The 19,545-nt window shown below is 37.8% G+C and overlaps 2 protein-coding genes across 7 annotated transcripts in view; both read left to right on the top strand.

Moving 5' to 3' along the window:
- UBE2Q2 (ubiquitin conjugating enzyme E2 Q2) overlaps positions 1–3,670 on the top strand; it is a 66,046-nt gene extending 62,376 nt beyond the window's left edge. The window contains exons 12-13 of one of the 2 annotated variants that reach the window (XM_042941299.1): positions 346–412; positions 2,237–3,670. In XM_042941299.1, the coding sequence (XP_042797233.1) occupies positions 346–412; positions 2,237–2,268 (99 nt within the window). In that variant the 3' untranslated portion in view covers positions 2,269–3,670. Of the gene's footprint in view, positions 1–345; positions 413–2,236 lie in introns of those variants that run through there. The other variant, XR_006203421.1, reaches the window with a different exon arrangement.
- A 2,984-nt stretch (positions 3,671–6,654) lies between these two features.
- The window catches only part of FBXO22 (F-box protein 22), a 30,928-nt gene continuing 18,037 nt past the window's right edge, over positions 6,655–19,545 (top strand). Inside the window, exons 1-5 of one of the 5 annotated variants that reach the window (XM_042941300.1) lie at positions 6,655–6,878; positions 7,241–7,379; positions 11,996–12,083; positions 12,878–12,973; positions 19,167–19,331. In XM_042941300.1, coding sequence (XP_042797234.1) covers positions 6,724–6,878; positions 7,241–7,379; positions 11,996–12,083; positions 12,878–12,973; positions 19,167–19,331 — 643 coding nt within the window. In that variant the 5' untranslated portion in view covers positions 6,655–6,723. Of the gene's footprint in view, positions 7,000–7,240; positions 7,384–11,992; positions 12,084–12,877; positions 12,974–19,166; positions 19,332–19,545 lie in introns of all 5 variants that reach the window. The other 4 variants (XM_042941304.1, XM_042941303.1, XM_042941301.1 and 1 more) reach the window with 4 other exon arrangements.

The following is a 19,545-nucleotide window of genomic DNA, read 5'->3' on the forward strand; positions in this document are numbered from 1 at the left end:
AGTTTTATTCATGTCTGAGTAGCATTCTTTAACTTCATTCATCAGTGGAGAAGGGCACTAGAACTATAAAGCTTTATACTTGTCCAGTGGTAAGAGCATTTATACAAATGAACTGTGAAGCTTAAATAGATTTTTATTGTAGTACAACTTTGGTTTTGTTATCCTAAAGTGGTAGAGAATAATGAAATTGAGAAATGAGGGTATTAAGTTAAAATTATTTTTGAAACAGAAATCTAATTTAGTTTCTGGTGTTCTTTTAAGCATAGTGATGATGCATCCGTAAATTATTTGTAATGATTTTCATCTACTCAGAGTTTTTATTTAAAATGTATAATTCTCTTTCAGAATCAGTATAATCTAGCAAGAGCCCAACAATCCTATAATTCCATTGTACAGATACATGAGAAAAATGGTACGTTTAATTCAATAAGTATTTATTACCATTTATGAAGTTTTATATAAGGTACTATTGATAACTTACCCTGTTTGTTTTTGCTTTAATCTCTTAAAGTACTGTTACCCCAGTGAAAAAAAATTAACTTGAGGATGCACACACTCTGCTTTATTGAAAAATCTTTGTATCCTAAGTACTTGGCCTAAGTCAGAGTCAAGATTTTTTAGTAGATTAATGAATGAATCACTTCTCACTTGAAATGTATGGTATTAGGGTAGGAATTGAGTTAAAGGCAATTGTACAGGTGGAGTTCTTACTGATACTGAGTAAATACAATCAGGATCCTGAACCAGCTGTTTCTGAAACATCTTCAGATTATTTAATGCTTTTTGACAGTCATACACATGTATCTGTTCAAGGAACATTTTCATTTCAGTATACACTTAAGAGTATTTGAGTTGTAAATTTAAAAAAACTCTTAAAATATCTTTCATAAACTTTATTCTACTTTAAATTTTGCTTGTATTCATAATGCACGTTTTGAGTCTTCTTCTCTAACAGTGAGGTAGATTTGATATTAGAAAACCCAATTTTTCAAGTGCCATTTGTGTTACTCGCTAGCCCTGTGTCTCTGAGCAAGTCCTGAAGATAATAGCTTCAGCCTTAGTTTCTTCGTCTCTAAAATGGCATATCTGTCTTGCCAAACTTGTGAGGAAAAAAAGAATAGTGTATGCGCATGGCACTTTGAACTAAGTGCTGATAATAAGATACTCATTATAGCCATGGTAGTGAAACGGATACTTTTTTGTGCAGAGTAAATAAATTAATAGGAAGTAGTTTTCTTTAAGGAGAGTATTTACAGTAAAGTGTTCTTTACTAGAAATGTGGTAGCTTGTGACTTAACATTGGTACTTTGTGCTCACTTTTTTTTTTTAACCACAAAACAAACCACTTTTTCAGTGACTACTTATAAAAGACTAATATTTAAAACAGTTCAAGCTTTTGAAGAAGGAAATGATAAAACTTGAAGGCAAGCCTGGGTTTTCATAATGATCACAACACACTAAATTAGTAGATCCACAGGTGCTTGTATACTACTTCATAACCATGTGGATGCTCCACCAATCTTGGTATATTCATACTGTTCCAGTGGCCATTTCATGCCAGTCTTATTTTCATTAGCCTTTCTGTAGAAAACTTAGATTTTTGCTGAGTCTAGGAAAAAAAAATCACATTTTTTCTTTTATTTTTTGTTGAAGCAAACATTGTAATCAGCATTCAAAAATGTTTATTGGAAAGTGCTGTATTTTACAAAGTGTGGGTGTTTCTAAGCTTAGCTTTGATGAAAGAGCAGTAGATTCAGAATCAGGAGATGGGTTCTAGGTCGGTTTCTGCTGCTGACTCTGATTTTAGGCATAGTCCCTGCACTTGCTGAAATGACTTCTTCACTGGTGAAATGGTATCCTTGCACTAATGACAATCCAGATTCCTCTTATTCTAAGATGACAGCATTTTGTTTTGGGTATAGTTATTTTCAGTGAGGTTTACTTCTACAAAGTTGAAATGGAAGACAAAATCTATCTTGTAGTCTAATATTCCATATTATCGTCTTTAGCTAGAAATTCCACTAGTATAAAGATCTTATGTTGAAAACTCAAGTACAATTTATTCATAGAAGTAAATATGTGCACGTAACAAAATGCCGTGTTACCAACCCATGTGAGTTTACTTTTTACAGTATATTTAAACAAAAATATGAATAGACAAAGTAGCTAAACTTAAATGCCATTTCTCCTAGTTGATTTAATAAGGTATTTTAACTTTTTTTCCATTGTGTTTCAGGCTGGTACACCCCTCCAAAGGAAGATGGCTAAATATGTTGACTGTCGTATGTTTGGACCAATGTTGCTTTAAAGAAAATCTTTCCAACATGCAGACACAAGCTTTGAGTGCCCCTATAACAGCAGTACTGAAGACGTTAGCTAATAGATATTTTAGTGGATAATCTGTCAACTGACATCCAGTATGAGTTACAGCCTTTTCGTTTTGCTCATTTTAGGTATTGTGGACTGAGCAGTGGGGCCTTTACTGTATTTTTTGTGATAAATACACATACTGGCCACTCATGATCTCTTTTTCTTGAAAAGTGAAATCTGTTAAGCAGAAAGTCAGCATCAGGTTACAGAAGTTGCGACTGTAGGGTAACTTTCCCACATTGAGCTCGTGTGTTATGAGGACTTGCAATATACTGTTCCATTTAGAGCCAATAAAAGTTTAATTGATGTTTAATGTTGGTTTAGAAAATTTAAGGTCTTCTAAATCACAGTAGCTTTTTCAAGTTAAAACCAATTTTTGATATTGCCAAAATAATGATAGGAAGCCTACTCATTAAATTGTTAAACTTTTTTATGGCTAGATGAAGATATGAATTGTTTCCTGAAGATACGCTCTTAACTGAGTTGTGCTTTTTAGGCAAAAGCAAAGCAAGGCTGTGCAAATTAAGGCTTTGTAAGTAATAATTTCCACTGGGGCCTCAGAGTCTTGTTGGGCTGAATCTGCTTCTTGTTGGTTCAGTATTTCTTATGAAGAACTGCAGTATAGAGCTTGAAGTTATTTAAAATACTAAATCATTTTATGTTTCCATTTTATTAACGGGATGTTGCAATCATTTTTAAACTAATAAACTTGTAAAGTGATTGGCACAAAGAATCCTTGAGCAAAAGCTGCACAGTGAAGTACAAAAAGATACCTGATTTGGAAACTCTTAAAATTTTTGGTATACTCATAACGATGGCTTTTACATTGAAAAACTAGTAGGAACTCTATATATGTTCATTGTTATATAAAACCTGACTCAAATCAGTGTACTCTCCATTTTCTTGCCTTACCTGAATCAGTCCTATTTGGTTGGTGATAGACTTTCTTATCTACCCAAGTTTGATTTAAAAGTAAATTCTAATTATTAAGCACTTTTAAAATGAAATCCAGAAGCACACTTTTCTGCACAAATAAGTTACAAAATTCGAAGGTGTTTCTTATGCATTTGCTCTAAGTTTCAATTTTTAACTTTGTAAACCACACCAGAGAGACTTGGCACTTCGGCATTATTGCGTGTGTTTAATTTCTTTTTCTATTTTGGTTAAAAGGACAGTAGAAAAAGATTTTCTGGCATTCTTGTTTACTTGGTTACATTTGTATGAAGATCTGATTGCCAGTTGCTGAGATAATAAGTGACCAGGCAGAATTCTTTAAAGCATTAAAGTTCCTTAAACCTAAGGCTAAATCTTGAATACATTATTGAATTCTTTAATATCCTAATGGCTAGCAGATTGACAGCTGCACATTTGGCATGCTTTGTTTTTTTGGGTTTTATCTTTCATTGCAGATTTATTTGGCAATGTACAGTAAATTTTGTAAACTTGCATCAAGTTTATGAATAAAGAACCATTTAAAATATAACTTTGTTACTTTTCCCTCATCAGAGATACTCTTGGCTTCAGGTGTTTGTAAGCTCTATTGAATTTTTTGAAATAGGATTTACATATGGTGGGATGGGGTGAGGAGAGGGTTGAGAGGAACAGAGACAGGTTGATTTAACAAGAGAAAGCTAGAGAACCCGCAAATGGTGTGTACAGACTTGGTATACTCAGCTTTCCTCAACCTTTTTCCTCTCCCACTCTCATTCCTTAATATAAGTCCGAGTGCTGCTTTCATCATGGCTGTCCTTGTTCCCCTTTTTTAATATTCCCATGACCTCCTTACACAGCATTATCAAGTTATCTTACATACAAGAAGTCCAGAGATAGAAGTACTCTAGGCCTGGTACGTTTTGGCTCTGCTACACTCCTTTGAGATTTTTCCCTGTTGGTTTCATCTTTGATTTAACGTCATATCTGGATATTGTAGCCATGTTACTCCGTCCAGACGTAGATAATGGTCTTATCTTTTAGAAGCCCCAACCCCCAAACATATTGCCCTTCACTTTTCCTTGGCTAGAACTGGGGCCTGTGTCCACCTCTAAACTAATGGCTGGTGAAAAGAATGAAATCATTATTAGTTTGGTCCAGTGGTTCTCAGTGTATGATTTGGGGAACCCTGGAGATCCCTCCTTTTAGGAGGTTTAAGGTCAAAACTATTTTCCTAACACTCAAACATTATTTGCCATTTTCACCTGCTTTCTCACAAGTGTACAGTGGAGTTTTCCAGAGGCCATGTGATTTGATGCTGCAGTAGATGGAATTCAGAAGCAGATGCAGCTTAGATGCAGAAATTAGAGGTCTGCAAAATGTGATATGATGCCACAACTATTCACTATTGGGTGAGGGAGCATAGTTATTTTTTTCACAAAAATTGTTTTGTTCATCTGTAATGGATTTATTATTTTTAAGTGAATTAATATTAAAATGTTTTAATTTTTAATTGGCAAATATTAATAGTCATAACCCACATAAATAAGCTCTTTGGGGTTGTCATAATGTGAAAGAGTCCTGAGGTGAGAATGTTTGAGATCCACTAGTTTAGTTCAACTAAGTTTACCCTCTAGAGCTGGTAATCGAATCTGGCTTTGTTAGTAAAGAAGCAGCAGGAGTAATGGATGTTAGGTAGGGATACAGCAGTGTCTGCTATGCTTACATTCCTTCTGTGGTTCTCAACCTGAGCTAGCATCAGAATCACAGGAAAACCAATCACAGAAAAGTTAAAACTCAGAATGTTGGGCCCTGCCCCCAGTATCTGATTCAGTAGGCCTGAAGTGAGGACCAAGAATGTGCCAAAACCTAAAGACACATGAAAAGATGCTCAGCATTGTTAATCATCAGGAAAATACAAAGTAAAACCACAATGAGACAGAATGACTCAAATTAAAAAACATAAGAAATGACAAAGTGTTGGTGAGAATGTGGAGAAAAAGGAAACCTTGTGCACTGTTGGTGGGAATGGAAAAATAGTATGGAGGAAGCACTGGAAAAATAGTATGGAGGTTCCTGAAAAACAGAATTACCATATCCAATAATTCCACTACTGGGTTGACACAAAGAAAATGAAAACACTGATTTGAAAAGGTTTGTGGCGGCATTCAAAATAGCCAAGATAGGGAAGCAATCCAAGTGTCCAACAATAGATGAGCAAGTAAAGAAATGGTGTTTATACACAATAGTATAACCAGAAAAAAGGAGATCTTGCCATTTGCAACAACATGGATGGACATAGAGGGCATAATGCTAAGGGAAATAAGTCAAAGACAAATACCATATGATTTCACTCCTGTAATTTTAAGCCAAAGAAATTTTGAAAAGACTTTTAGGGGCGCCTAGGGTGGCTCAGTTGGTTAAGTTCAAACTTTGGCTCATGTCATGATCTCGTGGTTCTTGGGTTCCACCCTGCCTCTGGCTCTGTGCTGACAGCTCAGAGCCTGGAACCTGCTTTGGGTTCTGTGTCTCCCTCTCTTGCTGCCCTTCCCAGCTCATGCGCTCTCTCTCAAAAATAAACACTTAAGAAAAAGAAATTTTAAATACAGAAAACAAACTGGTGGTTGCCAGAGGAGGTGGGTGGGGGGATGGGTGAAATAGGTGAAAGGGATTCAGCCAGCATGGAGTAATGTATAGAATTGTTGAATCATGTCACAGACCTGCAACTAATATACCAGTGTTAATGACACTTAAGGGGAAAACTTGTTAAAGCCAAAACTTCATAATTCCTGGTGAATCTGATGCTACTAGTGAGGAACTAATGCAGTTGGTCAAGATTTTCACAGCAGTGGTAGGTGCTATTTATGCCCTTCCATACAGAAGGTGAGGGCTACAGTGAGTTAACCACATTCCCTAGGCGTTGAATAAAAGATGGTCATCTACACACCTGTCATCTTCACAGTTTTTTTTTTTTTTAAAGCAGATACTGCCCGTTAAAAAACTGGACTCATGTTAACAGACATTTGTACTATAAAGAGGGACAAATATTACCTACTTTCTTCCTAGAAGATACCGTGACTTAAAGTTTTGTACCGACAAAGAATATAGCGCTGCAAGTGCAGCGACAGGCACAAGAGGAGGACCTATTTTTGCCTGTGAGAGGCCTCCTACAAGGTTTCCGCAAGATCATAGGACGCAAGCCCGTTCACTGCCTCCTGCCGCCAGCGGGCCCTCGGGGATCCAAGCAGGAAGCGGGTTAGCCTGGAGTCACGTGGGTGGGTCTCAGCAGCCTGGCTCCCCTAACCGGCCGGAAGTGGCGCGCGCGCGCCTGCTCAATGCGCGCTAGCTGGAAAGTCCTGTCCCGGCCTAACCAGTGCCTCGCGAGTCGCCGTAGTGCTTGCTTGCTGGGCGGGTTGGTGAGGCATGGAGATGGTGGGTGGCTGTAGTGATCGCGGTGGTGGCGATCGCCAAGGCTCCTCCGCGGACCCACAAAGCACCTTTGTGTTGGGTAACCTAGCGGAGGTGGTGGAGCGTGTCCTCACCTTCCTGCCCGCCAAGGCGTTGCTGCGGGTGGCCGGGTGAGGAGAGAGGAGGCGGGAAGCTTACTTCGGGACTTGCCTCGGGCTTGCCCTGGCTGGCGGGGTGGGCAGACATCTTCGGGACCCACGGCTGCCCCCGGCTCCCTTCTCCTTCTCTGAGGTGATGCCCCCATCTGCGTGGTACCCCCGCCGTACCCCTGTCCCTGTCTTGGGCACTCTTCCCAGGGGGACGAGGTGTGCCTTATGGTTGTCTCTGCCCCCTGTTCTCCCTCTGAATCTGTGCCCTGACACCCCCTTCCCGGACTTTTGATCCCGCAAGAATTTCCTCTGTTCTAATTGGGGTTGTCTGTGAGGGGGAAATGAACGACCCTTCACAACCCTTTGTGCGTTTGCGTCCCCAGCGTGTGCCGCTTATGGAGGGAGTGTGTTCGTCGGGTGTTGCGGACGCATCGGAGTGTGACGTGGATCTCCGCAGGCTCGGCGGATGCTGGCCAGTTGGAGGAGCATTGCTTGGTCCGCGTTGCAGCCGAGGAGCTTGAGGCAAGTAAGACGGGAGCGTCCTGCACAGGCAGTTTCAGGGTTGGTGGGTCAGTCTTCGAGTACGAAATCTTTTTCTTTTTAATCCTTATTTTGTATGTGGCCTTATTCTTGGTAATTTAGGGAACATTTTCTCGTGACATGAAAATACTTATAAACACCCATTTTAATAACTGTATATTGTAAGGATGTGCCATGATTTATTTGACTGCTTTTCAGATGTTGGGCATTTTGTGTATACAGATTTTTACTATTCTAATAACGCTATGCCGAACCTTCCCTTTACCTGCTTCAAAAAAAACAGGTATTTTCATTGTTTGTCAGGGAAGGCAGCAGGATCTCTTTGATTAGTGTCACATTAAAAAGCCAAGAATCAATACTTAAACCCAAATATTTCAACCTCTGGTCCTGACTATTCTTTTGTATTGTATCTCTGGGCCCCTGTTTCTAAAGTTGGGCAATACCTGAGGAGGTAAAGACTTGAACTATGAAATCAGAAGGGCAGACTTCTTGAGGATAGGTGACAGTGAAGCTGTGGTATATTATTTGGGAGTGGGACCGAGCTATTTGAGAGTAAATTGCCAATCTAATATTCTTTCACTTCCTTATACGTTAGCATGCATTACATACAAACAGGAATATTCTACACCACCACGGTACAACCATCAGTCAGGAAATTATTATTGATACATTTCTACCATCCATTCCTAAAATAACTTTCAGATTTTGCCACTTGTCTCAGCAATGTTCCTCGTGGCAAAATAATTCATTTTAGAATCTTATGCTGTTGTCATTTCTTTAATTTTTGATGTGGAACGGTTTCTCAAGCTTTGTTTGACTTTCACAACTTTGACAGGTATGTAAATTATAGGCCAGTTATCTTGTAGAACATGTTTCTTAGATTCAGATTATGTATCTTTGGCAGGAATATCACAGAAGTGATCCTGTGCTCTTTTAGTTTCATCCTATTAGGTAGCATCTGATTTCCATTTTTGTCTCATTACGGGTGTTATTACCTTTGATAATTTGATTGACATGGTGTGTGCTAGATGTCACTACTGTAAAATTAGTCTTTTCCACTGCAATTAATAAGTATTTTGTGAGGAGATCTTTTGAAACGATGTAAGTATTCCTGTTTCAATTTATTCATTTATTTATATCTGTATGGACTCTTAAGTCTCTTATTCAATGCGATATCATCTCTAAAAGAATTGATTTTAGTGTCCAAATTGTCCCCATTTTGGCTAGCAGGAGCCCCTTCAGCTGGCTTCAGGGTCTTTTAGAGATGAATCTGTCACCTTTGAGCACCTCCTTTCTCTCTGACACAGCATTTTCTAAGCTCATCTTGTGTTTTGTCTGCTTTAGTCTTAGAATCAGCCATTTCTTTAAAGAGTTCTGGTTCCTTTAGTGGAGAATGGTAGTTGAAATGCATTGCTGTCAAAGGTTTTGTTTCTTTAGAGCCTAGTGGACAGAGCCAAGGAATATATGTATGTGTACAATTGTAACTATTATATATATGGAAATTCATGAGTTTGCTTAAGTACATCCAATTCCAGTCCAACACAGAATTCTTTACAGTTTTCTTTTCTCTCAGGTCATGTTTGTACCTCCCTTTTGGACAATGAAAAACCTGGCTCTCATCATTGTTAATGTGTTTGGATATTAGACAAATGCCCCATAAGTGACCAATCTTCTGTTTCCCTTTTTCTCATGTGGATTTTCTCCTTACTCTGTTTGGGCTTTGGGACTCAGATCCAAAAGCAGGCTCGTAGGAAACTTTCTTCTTTGCATATTGGTTCAAACCCTGCCTGGTCTGTTTCTAGAAGTTGTCATTTGGAGAAGTTCAAAGTGCTGGCATACTTCCATAAAGATGTTCTTTGCAGCATCATTTATTATAAAGGAAATTGGAAACAACCTAATGTTTACAAATAGTCACTAAATGATGAACTGCAAGATGCATTAATGACAAGGGAAAATGTTCATCTTCTAAGTGAAGAAGGCAGATTATGAATTATGTTTAGTATAATCTGAATTGTTTAAAAACAAAAAAGGAAGAATAGAAAAGAAATAAGTCAAAATGTTAGCAAAAGTTTCCTGTCGGTAGAATTGTGTGATTTTTTTTTTTAATGCTTTAAATTTTTTTCTATTTTTTTTTCCTTCAGATTTTTACCACAGCAGGTATTATTTTCATATAGCTTTAAAAGTTTATACAATATAATGGCTGTTAATAACCAGACATATTTAGGTCTGAACCTAACTTTGGTGCATACCAGCTGTCAGTCTCTGAAAAAGTTACCTAATTTGGAGCACCTGAATGCCTCAGTAGGTTAAGTGTCCAACTTCAGCTCAGGTCATGATCTCACGGTTCGTGGGTTCGAGCCCCACATTGGGCTCTCAGCTCTCTGCTGTCAGTGCAGAGCCTGCTTCAGATCCTCTGTCTCCCTCTCTTTCTGCCCCTCCCCTGCTCTTGTGTATGTTTTATCAAAAATAAATAAACATTAAAAAAAAAAAAGGAAAAGGAAAAAGTTACCTAATCTCTTTGAGCTTCAGGTTCTATCTCTAAAATGGAAAGACAGTAAGAATTTTCCTCATACCCTTAAAGACTTGTTCTAGGGTTAAGTAATGGAAAGGTAATGCATATAACACATTATCTTCAGTACCAGGGATAGCAATTTGTCAATGAATGAAATTACTATTCTCTATTATCAATGGCATTTTAAAAATTCATATAGTAATGCCCTTAAAGAAGTTTATTCATTGTAGTAAATGCTACTGTGGTTAAACTAAAATGGAAACCTTGTCCAAATCATGCTGTTTTCTTTGTGTTTGCCTCTAGGTTACCTAGTGGACATGACACTTTTATAGCCATAAAGAAAATTAGTTTAACTTTTTTATCAGAAATATTTTCAAGTCTACAAAAAAATTTATAACATATCTTGCTATTTGGAACTTCTTTGTATAAGGGAGTGAGGTTGCAGTTGTCTCACATTGTGCTTTGAGACCTTTTCATGTTGAGGACTGTCACTGTCACTGCTTCTAGTGAGAATTAGAAAGGAAGAGTCAAGCAATTGCTTTTCATTGGGTACCAGGAATGAGAGAATCCTAAAAACTCAGGACTAGACTTCCTATTTCCTAACTTCCTATACCAGGTATCACAAACTCAAATGACTCCAAAGTTAGGCAGGTGACTAAGTTGGTTTGCTGTGACAGCATAGGGAGCAATAAGGCCATGACAAACCAGGGAGTGCTTGCCTTTGTTTAGCCCTAGTCAAGAAGAATACGGTCTAAGTGTTGTTAGCATGTCTAGTTTTTCAAAAGAATCTGGAAATCCATATTTTCTGTAAATATTTTGTGTAATTTTCAATGTTGGTAACCAAATTACATCCTTTGAAAATGCCGTGTGGACCAAGAGAACTATACCCTTAGGTCTTATCAACCCTGGGGCCACCACAGGGCCATCATTCTGTCTCAGTTGCCTTTTTTGAATTTCTCTATATGGAATCTACTCTGAAACATTTTAACATTCCCCAAAATTACAGATTAACACTTTCTCATTTAATCAGTGTTGAAGTTGCTATATGTGAAGTACTTCATTCCATTCTGGTAGTAAAAATCTTTGAAAATAACCAGTTTAGAAAAAAACGTATGTTCATCCTTTTGTTTGATTCAGCCACTTTGCCACTTGGCTGTAATGTGACATTTAGTGGAAACCAGAAATCTGAATAAGCCTAGCTTGTAAGTGGAGATAAGGCACAAGTAAGAATGACTGGGACGTAAGGTATGTCATATATGAAGTCCAGGGTACTGAGGAAGTCTAAGAAAAGGTTTTGTAGGGGAGGTGGCACTTTAAGTGTCTCTTGGGGGACATAGTCCTAAATTAAGTGGGAAACGAAGAGAGCCACAGGAGAATGTGCACAGCAGGGTGTGTATTTCTGGATTATAGTAAGTAAAAGTTTCCCTGGAGGGAACTAGTTGGTAAGGTAGAAATGAAGGCCTGGGATACTTCCATTTGGTAGGCAGTGAAAAGAGGAGCAATACAGTTTGTATACTTTCCTTTGTTGCTCGCACCTTTCTATTAGTGTGATGCCTATTCAGGAAAACAAGTAGCCCCTTTTGCTGGCATTTAATGTTTTTATTTAAAAGTTTAAATTATGGGGTTGCCTGGGTGACTCAGTCAGTTGGGCATCCAACTCTTGATTTTGGCTCAGGTCATGATGTCAGGGTTGTGGGAGCTAGGCCTATGGCGTGCTCCAGGCTGAGCATTGGGCTCACTTGGGATTCTCTCTCTTTCCCTCTGCCCCTCTCTCCCACTCTATCTCTTTCTCTCTAAAATAAAAAATCAACAAAAAAGAGTTTAAATTATGAAAATGAACATTTTGAGTTAGGCTGGAATGAGTTTGACTTGAAGAAGAAATGAGAGATGTTCAAATGAATGAGCTGAAAAGGAAGGAGCAGAAGTAAAAAATGAGTGGGAAGTGGTTGGACTCCGGTCAGACACTGACCTGAAGGGAGGGTACATCCATGGCAGTTTGGACCAGAGCAAAACTTTAAGGGACCATGAGAGCACTTCTAGATTCATGTGATCCAGTTCCATTTTTGTTTTTTGTTTTTCTTAGCAGAATGTTCACATCTTACCACAGACAGTTCTTTACATGGCTGATTCAGAAACTTTCATTAGTCTGGAAGAGTGTCGTGGCCACAAGAGAGGTGAATATCAAAAGAAAAGGTTTGAGTTTTTGTTTCCTTATGTACCTCTAGAGCTAAATATTGTCCTAGTCTTGAGAGTTACTGACTTTCTGAGGCTCTAGGACTTCATGAATATATTGTCTTTGAAACTTGAGAGGCCCTTTTTGCTTCAAAGACTGATTTCTAAACCTTGCAGTACAACTAAAACAGATTCTTTAGAAAGATGTGTTTCTCAAATTGAAATACTTTAGCCATCCAGGCACTTTTTATTATTAAAACAATGTATGTCTTTGGCTATTGAAGCCTTATATTGTGTGATGGGGACCCATTTAGGGAGACCAAAGTTATCTATAGATACCATGCATGCTTCTTGGCTCGCTAAGAGCAGAAGTAGACTAGGTTTCCCAGGCTGGGCACACTGAGGTTCAGGGCTAGACCTGTGTTATCACTGTCTAATTTGAATCCAGGTACTGTCTATGCAGTGAAACAGTCATGCTCTAATATCAGCTAAACAGAGAGGTACAATAGCAAGTTAAAATTTAGCTGCTGCTGTTAAACTTAACATCACTGGGGCAAAAGCAGTATATGAACAAAGCAAGAAAGGCAAATTGGTGATGTTAAAGGTCAGATTTAGAATTTTAACTTATAAAATGGGCCCCAAATCGGAAAATGTATTCATCAAAGTTCTTAGACTTCTTTATAAAGCATTCTGGTGTAAATGATTTAAACTTTATTCATTGTTTGCTCCCCCCCGCCCACCACCATCAGATTTGATCTAAAATGAATGTAATAATTTTGCTATTGTATTATTACAGCAAGGAAAAGAACTACTATGGAAGCAGCATTTGCCCTTGAGAAGCTATTCCCAAAACAATGCCAAGTCCTTGGGATTGTGACCCCAGGAATTGTAGGTGAGAGAAAATACCCATTTGATAATTTCTTGCCTTGCGTTAATGTGGGCTCCTATAAACTGTTGAATTCTTTGTAGCTTAAAACCACATTTATGTTTTTGGCCATCCAAAAATGCCAAAAAGTTACTCATATTTACCATGGTATATTTGACTTCTATTAGTGTTATTTAGATTATTGTGGTTAGTATTCCCAGTCTCAGGGCTATCTATAAAAAACAAATGTGATGCATATCTTTCCAAGAGCCTTTCATAAGAGGAAAGAGCTCACATATTTCCTCTCTCCAAATCAGAAAGCATTAAATGCTTTTGTCAGTACAACCAGGATTATTTCTGGTGGGCACAGGTAAGTTAGGGCTGGGATTTGGAGCTACCAGAAAGCTTCTGTTTCTCTACTTAGATATCACTGTTTGAAGTTTATAGCTATAGCATGAAATTATAACCTTTTCCAAGTTTGCTGCTGGTGAATTTTTGCTGTTTTTTATTATTCTTGATTCTTTTTTTTTTTTTAATTTTTACTTATTTTTTTGTGTGTGTGAGAGAGAGAGAAGAGCGCATGCAAGAGGAGAGGGGCAGAGGGAGAGAGAGAGAAAATCTTAAGCAGGCTTCACACTTAGTGCAGAGCCTAGTGCAGGGCTCAATCTCCCGAACCGTGAGATCATGACCTAAGCCAAAATCAAGAGTCAGATGCTTAACCAGCTGAGCCACCCAGGTGCCCCTTGATTCCTTTCTATAGTTCAAGGGGGAGAGACATTCTGTTGAGGCAGTCATGGTACAGTGGTTCAGGTACCTGGATTGGAATCCTGGGTGTACTACTTAGTCTCTGTAAGACCTTGGGCAAGTTACCTAACCTTATAGGGCTTCAGTTTCCCCATATATGAAATGGGTATGATTGATAATACTTCTTTGGAGGATTGTGGTTTAAATGAGTTAACATGAAAAGTAGTCAGAATAGAGATGTGCAAGAATCAATGAGTAAATATCAGCTATTACTATTTTCTTTGTTCCACTCAGTAGTACTCCATAATTGGCATTTTTAATCTTCACTGAGAGACTTTTGATCTGAATTTGAGATTCTTAACACAGTGAAGTACAAAGGATTTCAAGTGTTTACAAATGAATAAGAATAAATACATGGTTGATAGGGACTATTTCATCTCTACCATTATTGGCTCCTCACCCCTATACATTCTATTATATCTGCCAATCACCACACATTTTGTTCCTCATTGGATTAAAAAAATGATAGCAATAACCATGGTTTTAACTTTTGAATTTTCCTAAAATGAGTGGTCTAGGTTTACCATTACTAGTTATTAACAAATGCTTATACAGAATGGTAGCTTCATCATTTTCTTATGCCTCCCCACCCCCACCTCATCCACCATGGCATTTTCAAAGTACAGTCATATTTCTCCTTTTTAAAACTTTGGCTGGGGGACGGAGGCAGGAGAGGGAGGGTGGACTTGTTGGGGGGACCCCATTGTGAGAGTGGGAAGTCTAGCCTTCTTTTTGTGCTTGCCCTCTTCTGGAGTTTTAACTTTGCTGGTCTATTCCCCCAAGTTCCCTTATGATCTTGATGTCAGGAGTAGATGCCATTCCAATTCTCGTGTTTTCATGGACACACTTTGTGTTTTTGGTACCCCTGCAGCTAGATGCTTTCTTTGAGCCAGTTCCATGCATGTTCCAACAAAACTACCGCCAAGACAGTGGTTGGATTCCTTTTTCTTAGGCCACAGTTTAGTGATTATTTCTAAAGCAGCCATTGACTCCTAGCCCATCTTCATTCTTTAGGTTAGAAAAATTTCAAGTTTGAGGAAATTTGTTCATTCATATATATGCAAAGGTCATTTTCTTTCTTTTAAGGTAAATTTTACTTACATGACCTGCACAATCGTAAGTGTACTAAATTAATGAGTTTTGACAAATGTATACCCTTGTGTAACCTATACACCAGTCAAGATATAGAATATTTCCGTCACCTGAGGAAGATCTGTCATGCCCTTTTCCTGTCCATCTCTGCCTGCCAAAGAAACCCTGGTTCTGATTTCTGTGACCATGGGTTAGATTGCCTATTGTTGAATGTCATATAAATGGAGCCATATGGTGTATACTCTTTTTATGTCTTGGTTTTTTTCATGCAGTATAAATATTTTTTAACACCATAATATTTTTGAGATTTACTTATTTTTTTTAATATGAAATTTATTGTCAAATTGGTTTCCATATAACACCCAGTGCTCATCCCAACAGGTGCCCTCCTCAATGCCCATCACCCACTTTCCCCTCCCTCCCACCCCCCATCAACCCTCAGTTTATTCTTAGTTCTTAAGAGTCTCTTAGGGTTTAGCTCCCTCCCTCTCTAACTTTTTTTTTTCCCCCTCCCCATGGTCTTCTGTTAAGTTTCTCAGGATCCACATAAGAGTGAAAAGATATGGTATCTTTCTCTGTATGACTTATTTCATTTAGCATACCACTCTCCAGTTCCATCCATGTTGCTACAAAAGGCCATATTTCATTCTTTCTCATTGCCACGTAGTATTCCATTGTGTATATAAACCACACTTTCTTTATCCATTCGTCAGTTGATGGACATTTAGCCTCTTTCCATAATTTGGCTATTGTTGAAAGTGCTGCTATAAACATCGGGGTACAAGTGCCCCTATGCATCAGCACTCCTGTATCCCTTGGGTAAATTCCTAGCAGTGCTATTGCTTGGTCATAGCAATTTTTAATTTTTTGAGGAAGCTCCACACTGTTTTCTAGAGTGGCTGCACCAGTTTGCATTCCCACCAACAGTGCAAGAGGGTTCCTGTTTCTCCACATTATGTTACTGTGCATATTAGGAATTCATTTAAAAATTATTATTATTATTATTATTATCATTATTATTATTATGTTATATAAAAAGACTATTTTCCCATTCTCTTTTTGATGGAGATTTGGATTGTTTCACATTCCTGGCTATTGTGAATGAGGCTGTTGTGAACATTTTTGTATAAGTATTCTTATTCTTCTTGGGCCTAGAGGTAGAATTGCTGGGTCTTGGGCTTTGTTATGTTTAACTCAACAAGAAACTGCCAAACTGTTTTCAAGAGTTGTTCCATTTTATACGCACCAGCAATGAATGAGGGTGTTAGATGCTCATTGCTACATATCCTCACTAACTTAGTGTCTTCAAATGAGTCTTTCATTTTAGCCATCATAGTGGATCTTAGGCTAGTTTTAATTTGAATTACTCCAATGATTTTAATTATGTTGAGCATCTGTTCATCTGTTTATTGGCTATTTGTATACCTGTTTTTATGAAGTATCCAAGTCTTTTACTGTTTTTTTTTATTGAATTGTTTTTATTTTTGATTTGAAGTTGTTTATATATTCTAATACAAGACCTTTATCAGGTATAGGTGTTGTAAATATTTATGTCCTTTCCAAGAAATCTTTGCCTATCTCAAAGTCACAAAGATATTCTCTATGTCTTTTTCTATAACCTGTTTAGTTTAGCTCTTACATGTATGGTGTGAGGTAGGGGTTCAAGGTTAATTTTTTTTTCATGTTTATTTCATCACCATTTTTTGAAGATTTTTCTTTCCTCTAATTGCCTTGACACCTTTGTTAAAAACAGTTGACTGTATGTTTGTGGGTCTATTTCTGTATTTAATTCTGCTTCATTGATGTATTTGTCTGTCCTTAAGCCATTGCCATATTACTAGAGGCCTTAATGTTCTTTTTAAAAACTGTTTTGGCTGTCTAGGTTCTTTGCATTTCTACATATTTTTAGAATCAGCCAGTCCATTTCTATAAAAAGTATATTGAGATTTAGTATATATTGTCATGAGATCTGCACTTTTTTTTTTTTTTAACATTTATTTATTTTTGAGACAGAGAGAGACAGAGCATGAATGGGGGAGGGGCAGAGAGAGAGGGAGACACAGAATCCGAAGCAGGCTCCAGGCTCTGAGCCATCAGCCCAGAGCCCGACGCGGGGCTCGAACTCACAGACCGCGAGATCGTGACCTGAGCTGAAGTCGGACGTTTAACCGACTGAGCCACCCAGGCGCCCCAGAGATCTGCACTTTTAAAAATTGCTTTTGTTTTGATCTATTTTTGTGGAAGAAGGAGTCCTTATAACCTGAAATTTTTGTTTTTAATTCAGAATATATTGTGTGGGGGTTGATATGATTCTGAAATTTTCTCTTTGGATTTTTTTTTTCATTTTGCTGTAGCTTTGGTCTCTAAAAAGCTTAACACTTTTTAAAAAGAGTTTTACTCTAGAGGCACCTGGGTGGCTCAGTCGGCTAAGTGTCTGACTCTTGATTTCAGCTCAGGTCATGATCTCATGCTTTCAGGAGTTCAAGCCCCACATCGGGCTCTGCACTGACAGTGTGGAGCCTGCTTGGGATTCTTTCTCTCTCTGCCCCTCTCTGTACCCCTCCCCCACTCACACTGTCTCTCTCTCAAAATAAATAAACTTTAAAAAAAGAGTTTTATTATTTATGTTAGTAATATTTGTTGTTAAAGAAAAATGAGAAGATAAAGATGAGCAAAAAAAAACATCAAGCAACTTTAAGCATCATAGAGTTAACTACTCTATTAATGTTATGATGCATAACCTTCCAAATGTTCAATAAATAGCATCTTATGTAGAAATAAATACATGTATGTGTACATATATCAAGAATATAATATTCTATAGACTTGTAACCTGCTGTATTTGTTTTAGTCTCCTGTGGCTGCCATAACCAGATAACACACTGGTGGTTTAAACAACAGAAATATATGTTCTCACAGTTCTGGAGGCTGGAAGTCCAAGATTAAAGTGTTGGCAGGTTTGCTTTCTCCTGAGGCATCTCCCTGGCTTTCAGACCACTGCCTTGCCTACTTGCTAAGTCCTTACATGGCCATTTCTCTCTAGCTAAGAATGCGTCTTTTCCTCTTCTTATAAGGATACCAGTCTTACTGAATTAGGGTCCAATCCTTAGGACCTCATTTATTACCCCTTTAAAGGCCTTATCTCCAAATATATTCATAATGGCAGTTAGGGCTTCAACATACAAGTCTGGGGGGGACACAATTCTGTCCATAACACCTACCTTTAAAATTCACAACATATTACATATTTCCATGTTAGTAAATATGTCTGTCATTCTTAATGGCTGTGGTTGATTGTTTAAATATAACTTTTAATCTAAATACCAGTGTAGGGCATTTAGATTTTTTCCCTTTATTTTCTATTAAAAATTCTGTGATAAAAGTATTTTGTGTGTGTGTATGTGTGTGACTATATATCTGTGTATGTATGTATATATACATATATATTTTATATAATTGTCAAATATTGTTAAGATAATTTTTTAAAAGGGGAATTGCTGCAAAGATGTATTTTCTACCCTCCAACTTCTTATTTAGAAAATTTTCAACTCAAAGTTGCAGAATGATAGAATAGTAAACATTCATATTCCTTTGGTCTAGATTCACTAATTTAAAAATTTTTGTGGGGCATCTGGGTGGATCAGTCAGTTAAGCATGTGACTCTTGATTTCAGCTCATCTCATGGTTCATTAGTTCGAGCCCCATGTCAAGCTGTACACTAATAGTGCCGGGGCCTGTTTGAGATTCTCTCTCACTCTGCCTCTCCTCCACGCACACACGTGCTCTCTCTCTCTCTCTCTCTCTTTCAAAATAAATAAACTTTAAAAAATTAAGAAGTTTGCATACAGTTCTTTTTTTCTCTTTGTTTATAAACACATTTCTTTCTGAACCATTTGAAAGTAGATTGCAGACATCATGACACCACCCCCAAAAATTTCAAAGCTGAGAATTTTTTTCTCAGATAGTGACCTGTTAACTTGTTGATTATCTTAGTGACCCAAACTATAGTTATCTAGGTGGCACTAGATAACATACCAAGTGAAATTTCAGTTTTTATTAAATCTGTTCATGAGGGGCGCCTGGGTGGCTCAGTGGGTTAGGCATCTGACTTTGGCTCAGGTCATGATCTCAAGGTTTGTGGGTTCAAGCCCCACATCAGACTCTGCTGTCAGCACAGAGTTTGCTTCGGATCCTCTATCCCCCTCTCTCTCTGCACCCCCCCCCCCCGCCAGCTCATGCTATCTCTCTCTCTGTCTCTGAAAAATAAAAAATAAACATTAAAAAAAAAAAGCTATTCATGAAACTCTTTTAACTTTTTTCCTAGTGACTCCAATGGGATCAGGTAACAATCGACCTCAGGAAATAGAAATTGGAGAGTCTGGTTTTGCTCTGTTATTCCCTCAAATTGAAGGAATAAAAATACAACCCTTTCATTTTATTAAGGACCCAAAGAATTTAACACTAGAAAGACATCAACTCACTGAAGTAGGTAAGTCAATGTTATTTACCATTAATTGCCCAATTTGATTGTGTTTGTTCCTTTGAGAGAGTCTGAATTAAGTATACATGTTACTAATAAATGTATTTGTATTTAATTCTGAATTTTGAAGCACTTCTTTCTCTTTGATACTTTACCATTTTGCTATTTTAGTTTTCTGGAAAGCTTTTTTTAAGCATTGTTTTACACTAATAAATAGCATTTA

This window comes from Panthera leo, chromosome B3 (genome assembly GCF_018350215.1).
Source record: "Panthera leo isolate Ple1 chromosome B3, P.leo_Ple1_pat1.1, whole genome shotgun sequence".
Classification (NCBI taxonomy): domain Eukaryota; kingdom Metazoa; phylum Chordata; class Mammalia; order Carnivora; family Felidae; genus Panthera; species Panthera leo.